Raw genomic sequence first — 18,288 nt, 5'->3', positions numbered from 1 at the left:
TCTCCCTACATGAAGTAGGGCCCTGCCTAGAGTGGAGGTGACCCTGTTATTTCTTGCCCTGAGGGTACTGGAACAAAGGACACAAGGAAGAGTTGGACTAGGATGGCTAGTACCGATAGGATTGCGATGACTGCAAATGAAAAATATGTATTGAGAAGTAGCGAGACTTGTGGATCTGGCTGGGTGTACCGATGATGCCAAGGGACCTTGTGGTGATCTGTTGTTTTTTTGCATATGGTCTAGGACAGGGGTGTCAGACATAAGGCCTGTCCACGGCTGCTATGTGGCCTGCGAGTAAATGGTGCAGGGGAGGGAACAGGAGCCCGTGCGGGGGTGGGCAGAGCCACTCCAATTGTGGCTTCAGCATGGCAGAACAACCTCATCGGCACTGGTCAAGCAGAACCCCTTCACTTCAGGGACAGCCTCATTGGTAAGTTGGGAGCCACAGCAGCTGTATTCATAACCTCTCCACTCAGCCTGCAGCTCCAGGAATACTGTCTTGGATGGCCACAGGGATCAGTGTTTCCACATGGGGGGGTGCAGATGATCCTTTGCTGGGGCATGGGAGCGTCTGCCCAGTGCTGCACTGCTGGCTCTCCAGTCCGCCCATGTGGGTTTTCCTCTGCACCTCCCCCCCTCCCAGCCCATGAGGCCTTGCAGTGAGGATACATCAACTCGGAGCTTACCAGCTGCTGTCCTTTAAAAGTTTATATCTCCAATACCCAGCATTACATTTTATGGCACACATGCCCTGGCCTGACAAAGTGACATTTATGTTAGATCCGGCCCTCATAAGAAATGAATTCAACACCTCTAGTCTAGGACATCATCTATCTGGGAGCTAAACAGATGCCTTCCCTCGAAGGTGAGAGCCTCCATTCTCACCTTAGTATTATTGAGAAGGGCAGTGCAGTGGAGCCAGGAGTGGCACTGTAGGACTATGGCAGGAGTGACGGATCTACTGCATGAGTCTGTAATACGTCATGCCGTGTTTAGTTGCTGCTTTCCCAGCTTGAAGCCCTCCGCCTGTAGGACCCTGGCCACAGCGTTGTGTTCTTCTAGAAGTGAATCAACGAACGTATCCATCCTTTCCCACAGGAACATTCTGTAACATCCTACAATGGCATTACAGTTTACTATGCCTAGAGTTAGTGGCAAAGTGCAGATCTTGCAGCCAAGGCTGTCAAGCTTACGTCCCCTCTCAGTTAAACGGTGAGGAATGGGGCCCAGAGTGCTGCTTGGCTGGGATGACCTCTGTTACGACAGAGTCAGCAGTGAGGTGGATGAAAAGGAAATCACCGTTCTTCCCTCAGATGTTATAAAGGTAAAGGTTCCCTTGCTTGAAAGCCAGTCGAATCCGACTATAGGGTTGCGGTGCTCATCTCCGTTTCAAAGCCGAAGAGCCAGCGCTGTCCGAAGATGTTTCCGTGGTCATGTGGCCAGCATGACTAAACACCAAGGTGCACAGAACGCTGTTACCTTCCCACCGAAGTGGTACCTATTTATCTACTTGCAATTTCCTAATTGTAGAGACTTTCTTAGTTCGTTTGATTTAATCCTACTCCAGGAGACATGGATACATGAGATTTTTTAAGAAGGTTTTAAGGTTTGCACCCTTCCGGCTTTTAGACGGGAGCGGTTTGGGAGATTCCAAGCTGGCCTGGCAATTCTATGGTCCAGTAATTCCAATATTAAGGTTCAACCCCTACGGGAATGTGCCCCTGAGGATTTCTTTGGATCCAATAGTGGGCCTGGTTCCAATACAGATCCTGACGGCGCTGACCATGAAGGCGGGGTATGGGCCCAGGAGTTTGGTTCCGACTCCTTAGAAGGGGTCTGATCTTTGCCTGGAGCCACTAAAGCCTTCTCCCAAAGGGCAGCTTTCAGTCTGGAAGGCCAGTTCAAGTATGCTTTTAGAGTGAACTGCTTGCAAACAGAGCAGAGAGGTTGTGGGTCTCACCCAGGCATAGAAGACAATGGTCAGGGTCATCTGACTGAGCCATTTTTAGGGCGCATTTGATGCCCTTTTTGAAGACAGCCACAGCCCGATAATAAAGTCCTCCTTCAAATTCCTCTTTTTGCAGAAATGAAGCAGAGGGAAGAGATGACAGGAAGAAGATGAATGGGGGAGGGTGGAAATCGTAAAGAAAAACTTGTGAGGATCAGAAGAGAGCAAAGACGTCCAATCTCCACTGTGGCAAGAAAGGACTGGAGAAAGGAGTGCTCATTCCGACCCATCTTGTGCTGACTGGGCGGGAAGGAGCCAACCCCATGAGGGGAGGAGGCTGATCACTCTGAACTTTCTAGAGAGCTTTTAGAGAAAAATATTTTCATGGCAGGCCTGCGCAAGCATGGTTCCGTATGTGCCTGCACAGAAGCCATTAAGATGAACTTGAGGTTATGGTGGATAGCCCAATGAAGGTATTGACCCAATGTGCAGAAAAGGGTGAAAACAGATTTATGATGGAGATTATTAGGAAAGGAATCGAGAATAAAATGGCAACATTTGTGATGCCCTTGCATACAACCATAGTGCGCCCACATTTGGAATATGGTGTGCAGTTCTGGTTACCATAGGTAGAAGAGGATATTGTGAAGCTGGAAAAAAATACAGAAGAGGGCAACCAAGTTGATGAAGGTATCGCAGCCCTTTTCCTATGAGGAAAGGCCAAAGATCTGGGGCCTTTTCAGTTTAGAAAAGAGACAGCTAAGGGGGGACACAGAGCGTCTTCCCCCTCTCCCATACTAGTAGAACTCAAAGAAACCCAATGAAATTGATAGGAAATAGGTACAGGACAAACAAAAGGAAACACTTCTTTACTCAATGAGCAATTAAATTGGGGAATTCACTGCCAGTTGAGGTAGTGATGGCCACAAACACAGGTGACTTTAAAAGAGGGTTAGATTCATGGAGGAAAGGTCCATCAATGGCTACAAACCATGGTGACTAATGGGGGCCTTCATACTCAAGAGGCACTAAACCTCTGACACTCAGTGCTAGGAGGCAACATCAGGGGAAGGCCTTTGGAGTCTGTGCACTGTCTGCTGGCCCTTCAAGGCAACTGATTGGCCACTGAATGAAACAGAATGTTGGAATAGATGGTCTGATCCAGGGCTGTACTGGTAGCAGGAGCTCCTTTGCATATTAGGCCACACACCCCTAGTGTAGCCAATCCTCCAAGAGCTTACAGAGCTCTTCTTACTGGGGCTACTGTAAGCTCTTGGAGGATTGGCTACACTAGGGGTGTGTGGCCTAATATGCAAAGGAGCTCCTGCTACCAGTAGAGCCCATCCAGCGGGGCTTTATTATGGTCTTAGTTCTGGAACCATGAGGATTAGAGACTTTAAAAATAAAAGTTATGTTTTTCACAATGGTACTACCCAACAAACTAAGGAAACAAGTTGCCCCACCCTGTACCTGCAGAGTTCAAAAAGTTCTCAATACAAGACCAACAGCATTTACTCAGCACCTTAGCGCGTTCAAAGAACCTCACATATATCATCAATGCTGTCTTGCTTTTGATAATTCTGCAAAGTCATTACTGCAGATTATGGAAACTACAAGAATAAAGCTTAGGGTCATTTAGCAAGTTCACAGAAATTCCAACTAACTGAATTTCCTAACATGTAGCTCAACTCCTCAACCCACCTGCCAGTAACCAGCCTTACAAAGTTCCCAATACACAGTTCCTGCTTCCCTCCCACAGCAAAAGACAAACAAGAGAAACGTACCAGCCGGCTAATTTCTTCTTGCCTATCCGGGGCCGACCTTGCGGTTGCTTTTATCATGGTGGAGGTCTGATTGTCTGTCAGTTTCTTGATGCAACGTTGGCCAGCCACGATGTTACACACCTGGCAAAGCGTGCAACAGAGGGTCTTTCAAATTTCCGTCTTGTCCTTCAGCTCAATATAGCCCCTTCCCCAAAAAGGCTTATAATAATGAAGCCATAACAAACTTACACAAGCAGTAACTGTAGTTAGTAACATCAATATTAAAAAGTTAGAGACCTTTGATCAAAAGCCCATCCAGACTACCCGAGGATGCTGTAACCCAGGCACTTGATGGCTAAGGAAAGGAAACCTAAACCATCTACAGCAGAGGTCCCCAACCTTTTTGAGTCAGTAGGGATCTTTGGAAATCTGACACAGGATGGTGGGCACAACCACAAATTGGCTGTCACAGGAGGCGGAGCCAACTGCAAAATGTCAGGGAGGGAGGTCGTGCATAACTCTGACTGCTGCTCTTCAGTATTTCTTGCAGAAGCTCTGTTTAACAGGATTTCTTTTAAGATGAACAGCCACCATTAAAAGCTGGTATTTTAAGATTTGGGACCATCTAATAATGGACAGAACATCAGATAAAATATCCAACTATGACCTCTCTTTTTGGCCCTTCTATTTTGAAAGACGGTTTCCAATCTTGGAAAAACTGGATGATATACTTGAAAATAAGGGACATTATCAGGGACACCAATATTACAACTTTTTGAAGACTAACTGGCTAATTTGACTTTTGAGAAACATAAATGGTTGTTAAAGTTTTTAGTCTTTGACTATGTAAAAGGGGTGCCAAGATATGAAGTTGTAACATATTACAAATATCAAAGTTGGTTACTTAAGTATATTGATACTTGAAAATAAGGGACATTCTCAGGGACACCAATATTACAACTTGAGAAGAAACATAAATGGTTGTTAAAGTTTTTAGTCTTTGACTATGTAAAAGGGGTGCCAAGATATGAAGTTGTAACATATTACGAATATCAAAGTTGGTTACTTAAGTATAGTAATACTATTTTAATGCTGGATTATTTGAAAAATAAAATATTTCTTTTAAAACATACCCACAATAATACATATTGAACTAGCGAAGAAATACTCATCTGTCAGATTTCCAGTGGCCAATCAGAAGCTCTGTTGACCCCACCTAATTTCTAAAAACACTTGTTGGGCACCAGGAAAGGTGTCAGCGGGTGCCCTAGTGCCCCAGGCACCACGTTAGGGATCCCCTGTCTATGGGATAAAGGCTTACAGGAAATAGAACACAGCTGCAACAGGTGTGTCTACATGCACACGCACACACTTGTGTTGCAACAGGAAGGACAAAATTCTTCCAAGCATCCCCTGTTCCCAGAAGGTGCCTTCACCTCCAGAGGTAAGTACGTGTGCTTCTGCTCCTGGCCAACCTGAAGACACGGCAGGTGGGGGTACTTGAGCTGCAGGTTGTATTTCTGCTTGAAGTATTGTGCTACTGTGCACTCCACAGTCTGGCCGCTCTCCAACTGCAGGGGGAACCTATGCAGGAGGAAACAGTGGCTGCTAAGTGATGCTACACACTTACTGGGGAGAGCATAGGCTACAATAATTACGGAACTACAGGGGGGAGGGTGCCCCACTGTGCTGCAAGAAATCACAGTTAAAAGGCTCCTAGGATCCCACAGGGACACACCTCCAGAAGAGGCCGCCCACCACAACCTGCATTTTACAAAACGCATATCCTGCCCAAACACCCTGGGCCAAAAGGGAGGTCAGTTCAGTCACATATGGGGGGAAACAAAGGGTTAAAAGTGTAGGGGGCTACCAGTCTCCTTCACAACTGCCTGTTCAATAGAAAATCTTCACACAGTTAAACCAGTTTTTCATTCTAGCATAGTGCCCTCCTCCCAGGGACAGTGCGCAAAATAGTGTGCAATAGTCTAAGTGCGATACAAGGCTCCACTGACCTTCCTTCCTTTCATTCCCTTAGAAGCTCATCGATTCATAAATCTTGAGCAGCAGAAAACACCTATTCCTTATTTTTGGAGGCACCACTGACCTTCCATGCCGTCAGACAAACAGAAATGCTTCTCCACTCCACTTTTTAATAGATCAGAAAAGCTACCAATCACCAGGCACCAAGACCCCCCACCCCACCCGCTCCCAGAGGCCCTTCTCTCCTCCAAGTCCCACTGCCCATCTTACGTTTGATGACTAGCTGGCCGCCGAGTAACATTACACACTCGGTATTTCCTCTTCATCTGTCCACAGTGAGTTACTTCTACTTTTAAACCTAGGAGCAGACACACATTTTAGTCGACAAAAGATGTCCTGTGTTGGCTTCTTTCCATCCTTCTTAATGATTATTAAATTACCGAGTTACCAATCAAAAATGGTAAAACAGAGAACGTGTAGCAGATACAAGCTATTTGTTTGCTGTCCAATAATTTAGATATTGCCAGTGTATCCTGAAGTTATCTGGATCCCTTCCAGTCCGGTTTTCGCCCTGCCCATGGGACGGAGACGGTGTTGGTCGCCTTAGTGGATGACCTTCGGAGACACCTGGATCAAGGCAGATCGGTGCTGCTGATACTTCTTGATCTGTCAGCAGTGTTTGATACGGTTGACTATAAATTGTTGACCCACCGCCTCGCCGATGTGGGGATAAGGGGGCTTCCCTTGCAGTGGATGACCTCCTTTCTCCAAGGTCAGGGACAGAGGGTGACACTCGGGGGGGGGGGATTATCTCAGAGACACCTGCTAGAATGTGGTGTGTTGCAGGGGTCAATTCTCTCCCCAATGCGGTTTAATATCTATATGCGCCCCCTTGCCCAGATTATCCAGAGGTATGGGCTGGGTTGTCACCAATACGCGGATGACACCCAGCTCTATCTACTGATAGATGGCCACCCGGACTCTGCCCCAGAAAATCTGGTTGGTTGGTTACAAAAGAGCAGACTGAAATTGAATCCATTGAAGATGGAGGTCCTGTACCTGGGTCGTGGAGGATTAGGATCGGGGATCGGACTTCCAACCTTTGATGGGGCCCTATTGGTGCCGGCGCCAAAGGTGAAGAGCCTGGGGTATTCCTGGATGCCTCACTAACTATGGAGGCCCAGGTTGCCACCACTGCCAGGTCTGCCTTTTTCCATCTGAGGCAGATCAGGCAGTTGGCCCCATATCTCACTCCCCAGGATCTGCCTGCAGTGACCCATGAAATGGTCACTTCCAGATTAGATTATTGTAATTCTCTCTACGTGGGGCTGGTGCAGAATGCAGCGGCACGGATACTGATGTTGCTGCCTATGCGGGCCCACGTCCACCTGGTGCTGTGTGAATTGCACTGGCTTCTTATTGAGTACCGGATCCATTTCAAGGTGTTGGTGCTTACCTTTAAAGCCCTACACAGCCAGGGGCCCACATATCTGCGAGACTGCCTCTCCCTCTATGAGCCCCAAAGGGCTTTACGATCTGCCAATTAACATCTTCTGGTGGTCCCTGGCCCCAGGGACGTCCGTCTCACCTCCACTAGGGCCAGGGCCTTTTCAGCCCTGTCCCGTACCTGGTGGAATGAGCTCCCATATGAGATCGGGGCCCTGCGGGACCTTTTACAGTTCCACAGGGCCTGCAAGACAGAGCTCTTCCGCCAGGCTCTTAACTAGGGCGACAGACATCCCTTCCTCTTTACTGGGCCTTCCCTCAGCGGGTCAGAACTCCACACCAGAGATGGCATCTGTGAGGTCTTAATTTTAATGACTACTGAACTAGATGAAGGCTATTGTGGTATTTTACTACTGTTTTAATTGTGTTAATTTTTGTATATTGTATTTTTATCAAATATGATGTAACCCGCCCTAAGCCTGCCATGCGGGGGGTGGGTGGGATATAAGTCAAATAAGATAAAATAAAATAAAATAAAAATAAAGCTATTAATCTCCTCCGCCTCTCTGCAAAAATCAGAGAAATTTCCTACAATGTTACAAAGAATTCCCCCCACTCATTTTCTAAATAGATAAATGTGTCCCAATGTCCCTTTCCTTCCCCCCACCCCAATTCTACAGACATCACTATGAGCTGGACTGTGTGCATACCAAGGAAACAGAATCTATGCAGGCAACGAATAAGTCACTGAATCCTCTCTACATTTTTAAAATGCAGATAGGAAGGGTGTACAATGAGATGTATCCCTCAGGATAACACATCCCAGAGGGTGGACACTTTATGCCTCTATACACCTTTGCTATGTGCTCTCATGTAGTTCTACCTTCAGAATGGGATTCTAAAAGTTCGAACTTTGAACCAGGATATGTGAGCCAAGGACTCAATTGCTAACTGGAGGGGAAGGTACACAAGGTGGGGTCTGGGTGATGCTCAAGAAGAAGGGGCAAAGTGGTCTTTCAGAGCGAGAACCAGGAGCTAGGATGCACCGTGGCAGAGTTCTATTGAGCATGAAATCTGGGTACTGTTGAAACACAGCCCCCTTCCTGTGACAGTCATAGCTAAATATTGGGGTGCTCACTCCACCCTCAGGTTTAAATTGCCAGGCAAAAGTGGTATTCACTGTTCTACAAATCTCCATTTTGATCCAAGGCCTTATACATCCTGCCCTCCAGATATACCTGCGGTGGCAGTGCCTGCTGCCCTATCCTAGGCTTGAGCAAAGCCTCTCCACACACAGACACACCTGAGTTGTCAGTTCAACACAGGCCACTTTGCTAAACGATCTCTGCAATCATAATATAGACTGGAAATAGGTTTGCTTCCTTTAAATGAAAAGCAGGTTCTTATAATATTGAACTGCATGCCTGATTCCATATTTCAGACTGGAAATGGTGAGACCAAGGATGTGCATTGTGCAAGTCATGGATTGGGTGCATCTGCTATTCCTCCCATGGCCTCTAAACCCTTCCCCCATATTCTGTCTTTCACCCGTTCTGTGCTGATTACTAGCCTTGTTTCCACAAAAGGCCTTGCACAGCACCCCTCTCCCAGGACAATCTGCTAACAAAACCCTCGTTTACCTTTGATCTCCTTGGTGAAGCGCACTCTCTGGGAGTCGGTCAAGGGCTTCGGCTGCTCATCAATGTTTCTGATATCCAGCACCTCGCACATGAACTCAATCACAGGCTGGGCCTTGTAGAATGCTGTTGCCGATACTGTTAGAGGGCAAGCAGATAGATGGCTCGTCGGCCAAAGGAGCACAGGAAGCACCAGCGTTTTCTGCATCCCTCTAGGCACCAATGTCAAGAGGAAAAAGTGGGCAGGAAGGGGGTCCCTATCTTGTCTCTAGAACACATCTATAACTTTGTAACATGTCCAAAATCCTGCAGACAGGCTGCCATCAGCTGCAGCCTTTGAAACCCCTGTGATATGAAACATGGAAATGACCTCTTCTACAGTGAAACGGCTTTGTTCAGACTTAACAAACCTTGTCCTGCTGCTATATTTGCAACCCCCTGAAGGATCTTCAGGTTTGCTGGAGTAATCCCTGCTTTGCCACTTGTCTATGGTACATTATTATGATTTCTTCAGAGCAGCAAATCACATTCAAATTAGTAAACTATGGTTTGCTCTGTACCGAGTTCCAAATTAGCAACGAACCACGGCTTGCAGTCCAGGTGGATGGAAATAACGTTTGCTGGAAACCTGGAAATGAGTTCTCTGCCAACAGAGACAGTGCAGCAGGGACCACGTGAGCAAGCCAGTGCCCCCCCCCCCCCCATTTGCAACTATGATCAAACCAAGGCACTACATACAAGAGTCCTAAAGTCAAAGGCTGTCCTAGACTCTAGCATATCGAGTTCAGTGAGTTCCTCCCAACCTTTAGCAACCAACCTTTGGTCCTGTGGGCCATGGAGGGTTCCTCCCCCATCCCAGCCATGGTTCCTCTGTTCAAGTAATCTGAATACTTTGCTACACTGGGTTGGATCCAGCCAGGCTTGTCCAACTCCCCTCCTTACAACAGCACCCGTCTCACATACTGTTTGGAAAGACAAACCAGCACAGCCTTTCTTAGTGGTCAGATAGGATTCCCCTCCTTCCCGTTTCACCAGAACTGGATGGATCGAACCCACTGTATATTTAAAACCAGACACACAAACCTAAGAGCAGAATTACAACTCTGTTCAAAGCTCAAGTATCTGTCTGCAAGTAAGTGTTGCGTAGCAGTTGTCGGACTTCAAGCCTGGAAAATTGGGGTGCATCCTACCCCTATCATCCAACTCCGCTAAGCAAAGTTTGAAGCCTTCCCCCAGCCTAAGGAGTCTTCCTAATAAGTCTTCCTCCAATTCACTAAAATATGAGTTCAAATCCTTGCTTGCCATGGAACTTACTGGATGACCCTGGGCCAGTCACACCCTCTCAGCTACTCTCTCACAGGGTAGTTGCAAGGATGTGAGAAGGGAGAATCATGGAAGAAGGGAGAACTATGCCCTGAGCTCCATGGAAGAAGAGCTGGATGAAAATGCACTAAACCCATTTCAGCACTAGCCGGGACCTTCAGAATGCTCACAAAGCAAAACATCTAAAAGCAACTGGTCTCCCCTTTTCAGAGAGATATATCACACTTGAACATGGAGGCCCCATTTTGTTACCATGGCAAACAGCTGCTGGCAGACCTATGCTCTGTGAATTTGTAGCAGCAGGGATCTGCAAGCATTAAGTTACCATCGATGTTCAGCATCATCTTCCACATGGCAGGTCTGACGGACTGGTGGAATCCAAACCAGACTTCCCTTCCACCTCCCAGTGGGTGATAGTATCCTTCAGGGGGAGAGAAAAAAGAACGACCCACAGGGGTATACCTAGGGGAGCCAGAGGAAATTAGGAACACATTAATTCACTACAAAGGCCAGTAAATTAATCCCTAAAAACTAAAGCCAGACAAAAAAAAACCACTCAGCAAGTTGTCTGAGCCTTAAAACTTCTCATTACTATATCTAATCCCAATCTAAGATACGGTAACCAGATGTCCTCTTTTTCAGTAGGACTGTCCAGGGTCTGCTTCTGTCCACTAAAATTAGCCAAAGTAACAGAAGAGGCTCAATTCCAGAACAGCCACAGGGGACCCAGAGCTCCGTGCAGTTGGAAGAAGAGCTGCTCAAGCTAGCCAGGCTGTGTGGGGTGATTTAAAGATAAGGAGCCATCAGAAGAGTCTTGAGAAGCTCCACGTCAACATTAGCAACAGAATCAGACAACTGAACTATGAGATATTTCTATTTAAATTATAGTACTAGGTGCAGACTTAGATCTATGACTGTATATTAGCATATGCAAATATTGTCCTATCTTTTGAGGTCTCATGCCCTTTTTTGGTTATCCTTAAGACAGTCACCCTACAAGTACACATTTGGGTTCAGTTCTTTCCTCCATAAATTTATCATGGAAACTGAGTTCCTTTCTATTTCCTCCACCCTTTCCTGATAATTCTTGGAAAAGGCATTCTTTAGAGAGGCTTGAGATTGTTTATTTCCATTGGCACCCTCCCAAAACTACAATTTCCAGGATTCCTTGGTGGAGGCCTAAAGTGCAGGAGAAGATATAAAATCAACCGGGGGGGGGGGGGTAAATGAGCCCCATTTTGTGAAATCACCTCTTTGGGTTCCCCTGTCTCACAGCAAGACCCCACTTGAGAAAAAGAATTACCTCATGGAGGCAAGGTGCCTCATGGCAACGTCAAGGGCCTGGACGGACTCCAGAGGCACAGGGATCTGTCCGCTCACCAAGGCTTCGTGCAGCATCCGCCAGCTGACAATGGCCATCCACTTGATGGAGACCTTGAATATCCTGTCCTTGCCTTCCCCTGGAATTGTCACCTCAAAATCAACCTATGAGGAAAACCAGAGGGGAACAAAAAAAAAAAAATGCTCCTCAGGACTCTAGCTTGCAAGGCCTCAGTCAAGTGCCCTGACAGAGGAATTGGAGCTGACCTTGCTAAAAATTTGTACTTATTTTATTTAACAGATTTATATTCTGATTTTTCTAAGTAGCATACACCATAAATTCTTGTGTTTCACAGTGCAAAAAAAATTAACACAGTATAATTAAGAGGTCCCAGTAAACCATGATTCAGGAAATTTGGGGTGGCAGGAATCAGCAGAGAGAGCAAAATATCCGATCATGTGACCAAAGGCCTAACTGACTCCTAACTACCACACTATTTTTTCTAAAGGTGCCTCACAGATTATTGCACTCCACAATGTTCAGACTCCTTCATACATGTAATTATGTTGAAACTCTAAAGTCCGTCATGTGAGACACAGTTTTGAACCCCTGTTCTGCCATGGAAGCTTCCTGGGTGATCTGGATCCAGTCATTCTCAGCCTAACCTTCCTCCCAGGGTTGTTGTGAGGATGCAGCAAGGAAGGGAGAACTATGTAGGCTGCCCTGAGCTCTTTAAAGCATTTTTATCTTGCCCTCCCTCCCTCCAGATAGGCAGGTCCTACACAGCGTTCACTCCAGAGGCAGAATTCAGATGAGGGACTTCCCAGTTCACACCGCAACACACTTTAGCCATTACAATGTGCCAACTCTCTCATCTTTAGAATGAAGGAATACAGTAGTGTGTTCCAAGCTTCTGACTACAACAGTTCCCCCTCCACGAGTTAAAGGCAGAAGCACACATCAAAGCCTCAAAAGTCCTGCTTACAGAGTGAGAGTGCTACCCACCTAAGCCTGTGCTTCTGCATGAGTCACTGCCCTCCTCCAGGGTCCTGCAGTTCTGCTCTGTCTTTGTAGTGGGAGCGACTGAACTGAATTGCACCTGAAGCAAAGACAGCTGAGAGTGGCTTGGAAGGCAGCAAGGGTGGTGCAGTACATCATGCAGAGGTGCAGCAGGTGGGTTCCTCTACAGGAACATGGGGGGGGGTTAAACATTTCTCTCTTTGCACTGCAGACCCCAACATAATGCTCAGTGCTGGCACTAGCAGCACTATGAAAACAGGGGGAGGGAATGCAATGGACTAGAACAAGGCAGTGGAAGGCAGGAAGTCCTGGCTAAATTCCTATGGTTTCCAAGTAACACCTGAATTCCCCACTTTTATTTTTTAAATTATTCTTTGTATAAACACAACTGACAGGTGCTACAAGTCAATAGTCTGTCTTTAAACTGGCAGAAACTAGGGTTTGAAAGGAACTTTCAACCACTGTCGCATAGGGTTGAAAAGACAGGGCTATTTACTCCAACAAAAATGGATCAATTGGGGGAAAATACTCAATAAGCAGCAGTATATCTTATTATAGTCAGTTAAAACTGTATACAGAAAGCAAGCTTTCAACTACAACAGAACTCTTCTTCAGGTAGTTATTGCTATTACCACTGCTGATCCAGCCATAAGAGTTTTGGGGAAATTCAAAGTTTCCTCAATGTCTTTGTGACGTTCTCATTTCTCCTAAGTATTTATATACCTGCTTCCTTTGGATCTTTCCTTTAGAAACAAAAAAATATACTCAGGTTTTCCAGACAAAAAACACCCCAGAAATCCACCCATCCAAAGGAACATTCCCCTCATACCCTTTCATTTCCAATGGGCAGGGCAGTGACTGTGTAAATGTTCTTTTTCCCATCATACACTGGCTTCCGATCACCAAAGATCTGAGGCTTGAAGTGTTGTACCATGTATTCCACAACCTCCCTGAGAAAAGACAGATGGGTGGAGAAAAAGAGAAAAGCTAAAAATGATGGACTCTACTGTTAGGAGCACAGTTTTGTTGGGGAACACCAGAGACAGGATACAGCCATGAGCAGTGCCACGGGAATCTAGACCTGGAGGGTACTTAGGCGCTACCATATAACAGGCTCTGGTACCTTGTAGCTAGGGTTGCCAGGCAACCAGGAGGAGACAGGGGCACATAGTGGCAGCTGACAGCAACAGTGTGGCATGACTTCCAGGAAAAACCCAGAAGTGACATCAGTCTTCTTCAGGACTCGCCAAAAACTCTATGGTTTTACCACAGAATTTCTGGTGATACCTGGGGTGTGACATCACTTCTGATTTCCATGGAAATGATGTCATGTCATCGGCACAACAGCCTTTTTTCTTCTACCGGGGAACTGGCAACCCTACTTGAAGTGTCGTGGACTTGTATAAACTGTAGGGTCATTAAGCCCTCAGATTCTAGCTTTTCCCGTGAAGGTCCTGAGACAATCAGACCCCTTGGTCAATTAAGGGGTTTTATATTGCCTGCCAATCCCAAGAGCCGATATTTGGCATGTCCCTAACCTATGCAATGCCTAAAGTAGGCTTGTAGGGTACACATTCCACAACTGCTTGGAAGGCTAGCCTCTCAACCTCAGGTATTGGGATTTCTGGTTCAAGTCCCTGATGAGAAAACTGATAAGGAAACTAAACCAATAGTTATTTAAAAATAAGAAACACTCCCAAAGACAACACCCCAAAGTGATTTCTTGCTTTAAAACTGACACATCTTACTACAGAAATGCACAGGGGAAAGAAACAGAAAACTGGGGATTCCATTTTGATGCCTGTGTTTGGATTCAGTCTGCTGCAAAACACACTGCCAAACTCCACCAGCAGTATGTCAAGCCTACAGAGTCCTACGTCAATGTCCTGCCCACAGCAGGAAAGGGTCTACATCAGGGGTGGCCGAACTTGCTTAACGTAAGAGCCACACAGAATAAACGTCATATGTTCGAGAGCCACATAACATGAACAAATATCACAGACATGTTTTTATTGGAAAATGTGCAAATTTGCTTTTTATTAACATTAAATGAGACTGCCAAAAATAAAAACAAAAGGGATAAAAATAGATATTGATTTGTCCAATTATATTTGTAGGCGGGGGGGGGGGCTTTGAGAACCCATTTAAAGCTAAAGTTGCTTTATTTCTCTGCTCCCCCCTGCCTCAAGCCTACTCAGGGAGGGGAACACTGGCTGGGGAAGGGAAGACCGATCAGGGAGGCATGCCTCCCCTTTGCTTCCCCAGCTGCCCTGCCGGGAGCCACACAATATGTGTGAAAGAGCCACAGTTTGTCCACCCCTGGTCTCCATAATAAGAACATAAAGAGCAGCCGTGATGGATTAGTCCAGTGGTCCATCAAGCCCAGCATCCTGTTTCACATAGAACCCAGCTATGTGTGTTGAACAGCCAATGAACAGGGCACAGAGGCCTTCCCCTCATGTTGCCTCCAAGCAGAGGACTGCCTTCTTTGTGCATGAAGTTGCCCTTTATTCACAGTGGCTAGTAGCAGCCACTGATGGACCTCCCCATCCATAAATCTGTCTAACCCACTTTTAAAGCCATCTATGCCTGTGGCCATCACTACCTCTACTGGTAATGAATTCCACAGTTCAATTACTCATTGAGTAAGGTAGTACTTCCTTTTGTCTGTCCTGAATCTATTGCCGATCAACTTCATTGGGGCCTGTAGAGTCCTAGCATTAAGGGAGAAGGAGAAAAAGCTCCCTCAACCCACTTTCTCTATACCCCATGCATAATTTTATGCACCTCTATTAGATCCCCCATTAACCACCTCTTTTCTAAACAAAGAAGTTCCAGACAATACCAGAAAGGCTGACCTTTCCACACAGTGTATCCCTGCTACTCTGCTCTGCTCTCACCCCTGACCCCTAGTTTTTCAGGCCCCTTTGGTTGAATCTCTCATGCCAAAGTGCAACCAACTTTCATCCCATGTTGGCCTAGTCTCCTACATTCCCACATCTCTCCCTTCTGTTCCCCCCACTACACACACAAACTTCGGACTGTAAGCTCCTTAGGACATAGATCTTTCTTATTTGGGGGGTATAGGGAGCTTGTGAAGAAGAAGAGTTGGTTTTCATACCCCACTTTTCTCTACCTTAAGGAGTCTCAAAAAAGCTTATAATTGCCTTCCCTTCCTCTCCCCACAACAGGAACCTTGTGAGGTAGGTGGGGCTGAGAGAGTTCTGAGAGAACTGTGCCTGACCCAAGGTTACCAAGCAAGCTTCATGTGGAGTAGCGGGGAATCCAATCCAGTTCTCCAGATTAGAATCCACCACTCTTAATCACTACACCATGATGGCTCTCAATTGTGCTCTACAATACAGCAGTGGCTATGATTACAAAAATATTTTCGTCTCTAAGCACCTTCTGGCAGCAACCCAAGCAGCAGCTGGAACATGACCCAAGCACAGCAGCACCCTACCAAGTCAAGAACCAAGGCACATCATGAGGACTAGACAATTTTTTTTAAAGGCTCATTTGTTGTTTGTGTTGTTGATCACGCTGGAGTGTAGCCAGCCATCTGCAGACTCTGCAGGGCAAGTCTTTACTGCTCCTTCCTTACGCTGCAGCCCAGTAAGGCCCTCCCCCAAATTTTGTTCTGCGTGTCAAGGGACTCTCAGGAACAGCAGTGAAGACATCTCCAGTAGGAGAGAGGGAGGGATAGGCAGAAATTGCTTCCCCACCCCCTTCCACAAATTGAAACACCATTCTTATGCAGGAACCGCATGGCTGGATACACTTCACTGTACTGCAATGCAAGAAGAAGTTTCTACCACTCATGATTGCAAGTGTGTGTGTGTGTGTGTATGTGCGTGTGTGTGTGAAAGATAAGTTTGGAAAGCATTTAAGTCAGTGATGGCAAACCTTTTAGAGACCGAGTGCCCAAACTGCGACCCAAAACCCACTTATTTATCGCAGTGCCAACACGGCAATTTAACCTGAATACTGAGGTTGTACTTTAGAAAAAACAACTCATACATTCACTTAAGATGATCCAAACAAAGTGAGGAAAGCAATCCCAAATGCTTTCATTTACTTTAAATTATTTGGCAGAGAATGCGACCCTTTAATGACGGTCTGGGCCTGGCTGGGGCGATGGCACGCGTGCCCACAGAGAGGGCTCTGAGTGCCACCTCTGGCACCCATGCCATAGGTTCGCCACCACTGATTTAAGTGATTCCTCCTGAAACCCCAGAAGCCAGAGGGGTGGCTGAATTCAGATTTCTGACTGTTGGGGAGAGGAACTTATGCCAATTTGCTGAATTTGACTACATCCAGTTTACAATTTGCATTATTTCAGCACACAGCAAACACTGCCATGACCCTCTGAAGTTTAGGACTAAATGAAGAGTAGAGTTTAAAACAGTTGCCCAAAGCTGAAGGACAGCTATTTTAAAAGTCTGGGAGAATGGCCAAGATCACGCAGCTGTTGTAAGCCGAACAAGGAGTGGAGCCCAAAAAGCCCAGTTATATCCTGAGCTACCCACATATGAGGGTGGACACAATACCTAACGTGGGTGTGAAGGAAGGAAGGAAGCAAGAGGGGGCATAGGAGAACACCTTCTCCGATAGGCCAAGTGTCTTCTTGCAGACCAACCCCACCGCTGCAAATGTAGCCAAGTCCAAGCAGGGGAGTGATGCAGAAACAGGCATGCCCAGAAAGAGGGATCCCAAAGGTCAGTGAAGGGGGTGGACGGGAGAAAAAATGGCCAAAGGCTAATACTTGCCTTACCTGTTGACCCTGCGCGGGCACTTGTCCGGCTTGATGTCCACTTCATAGTGATAGACATCGATCTTGGGGATGTCAACTTCAAAGTAGTTGGCCAAGAGTTTGATTGGCTTCCCAACAGTTCCTATCCCAGGCCGGCGAGGAGCTTGGAACACCTGCTGCAGGGGTGGCAGATAAGTGCCCGCAGCAGCTGTTGAATAAGGCAAGAGAAGACAAAAGAAGAGATGGGGTTGAAAAACAATGCTCAGCATTCCCGTACTACCTCTGCTCTCTCCTGTGTTAACCTTAAAAGTAGTCTTTGTACTGTACAAATGGCAAAACAGGAATAAAGTAGGCTTCAGGGGATGAAAACCGGAACATCAACTTCTGGTTTCTCTTGAAACTTCCGGTTTTGGTGACCCGAATTGCGGACGCGTCCCTTTAGCGCTCCAGGGGACGTGATCCGTGACCCAGCGGATGGGAGGGGGTGCGATTGTCCGCACCACCCCCAGGGCCCCTGCAGGGAGCCCCCAGCCATGGAGCGTGAGAGATGCTGCTCCCAAGGCACGCTGCCGAGGGACTGAGACACCTCTGAGCTCCAATGGTCCTGCCACCGTGGAACCAGCAATGGTGATAGGGGTGCACACTGGGACAAGCGAATGGTGATCAAGCGAAACCCTTACCTCAGCATGAGCCACGACGAAGTGTGAGTCTTTCTTGTTAAAGCAAAACATTCGGATAAATATCCAAGCGAAAATATCCTCCCCCGCCCCCCCAAGATATGCGGAGTGGAGGATTCACTCCATGGTTAAACAAAAGCTGATTCCAGAGCATTTTAAGGGGGGGGGGGAAGAGGACTATAAGCAAATAAAAACTAATATAAAGAACAGTCAAACAATAGAGACTTTTGAAACTTTTCTGAAAAGTAAACAATTAAAAGATGGCGGGGAGGAGAGTTGGGCCGAAAATAAAAACCTTCTTCTGGAAACGGCAGCCTAGCCACTCCAGTCACGTGACCAGAAGTAGCTACAGACCTCCCTGGTATGATAGCAGCAGCATTGCGACCTCTGCTGGACCAACTGACAACTTTGTTTGCTATA

At 46.6% G+C, this 18,288-nt stretch overlaps 1 protein-coding gene across 1 annotated transcript in view; it reads right to left on the bottom strand.

Moving 5' to 3' along the window:
* LOC107126113 (protein argonaute-1) overlaps nt 1-17,294 on the bottom strand; it is a 54,277-nt gene extending 36,983 nt beyond the window's left edge. Inside the window, exons 1-8 of the mRNA XM_015429621.1 lie at nt 17,213-17,294; nt 13,268-13,388; nt 11,401-11,582; nt 10,423-10,559; nt 8,778-8,912; nt 5,962-6,049; nt 5,148-5,295; nt 3,733-3,852 (exon numbers count right to left, since the gene is read on the bottom strand). Coding sequence (XP_015285107.1) covers nt 3,733-3,852; nt 5,148-5,295; nt 5,962-6,049; nt 8,778-8,912; nt 10,423-10,559; nt 11,401-11,582; nt 13,268-13,372 — 915 coding nt within the window. The 5' untranslated portion in view covers nt 13,373-13,388; nt 17,213-17,294. The remainder of the gene's footprint in view (nt 1-3,732; nt 3,853-5,147; nt 5,296-5,961; nt 6,050-8,777; nt 8,913-10,422; nt 10,560-11,400; nt 11,583-13,267; nt 13,389-17,212) is intronic.
* Nucleotides 17,295-18,288: the final 994 nt, after the last annotated feature.

This window comes from Gekko japonicus, unplaced genomic scaffold (assembly GCF_001447785.1).
Source record: "Gekko japonicus isolate JY-2015 unplaced genomic scaffold, Gekko_japonicus_V1.1 scaffold521, whole genome shotgun sequence".
Taxonomy (NCBI): domain Eukaryota; kingdom Metazoa; phylum Chordata; class Lepidosauria; order Squamata; family Gekkonidae; genus Gekko; species Gekko japonicus.
The sequence above is the reverse complement of the archived record's forward strand: the minus strand, read 5'-3'. Positions and strand labels throughout refer to the sequence as shown.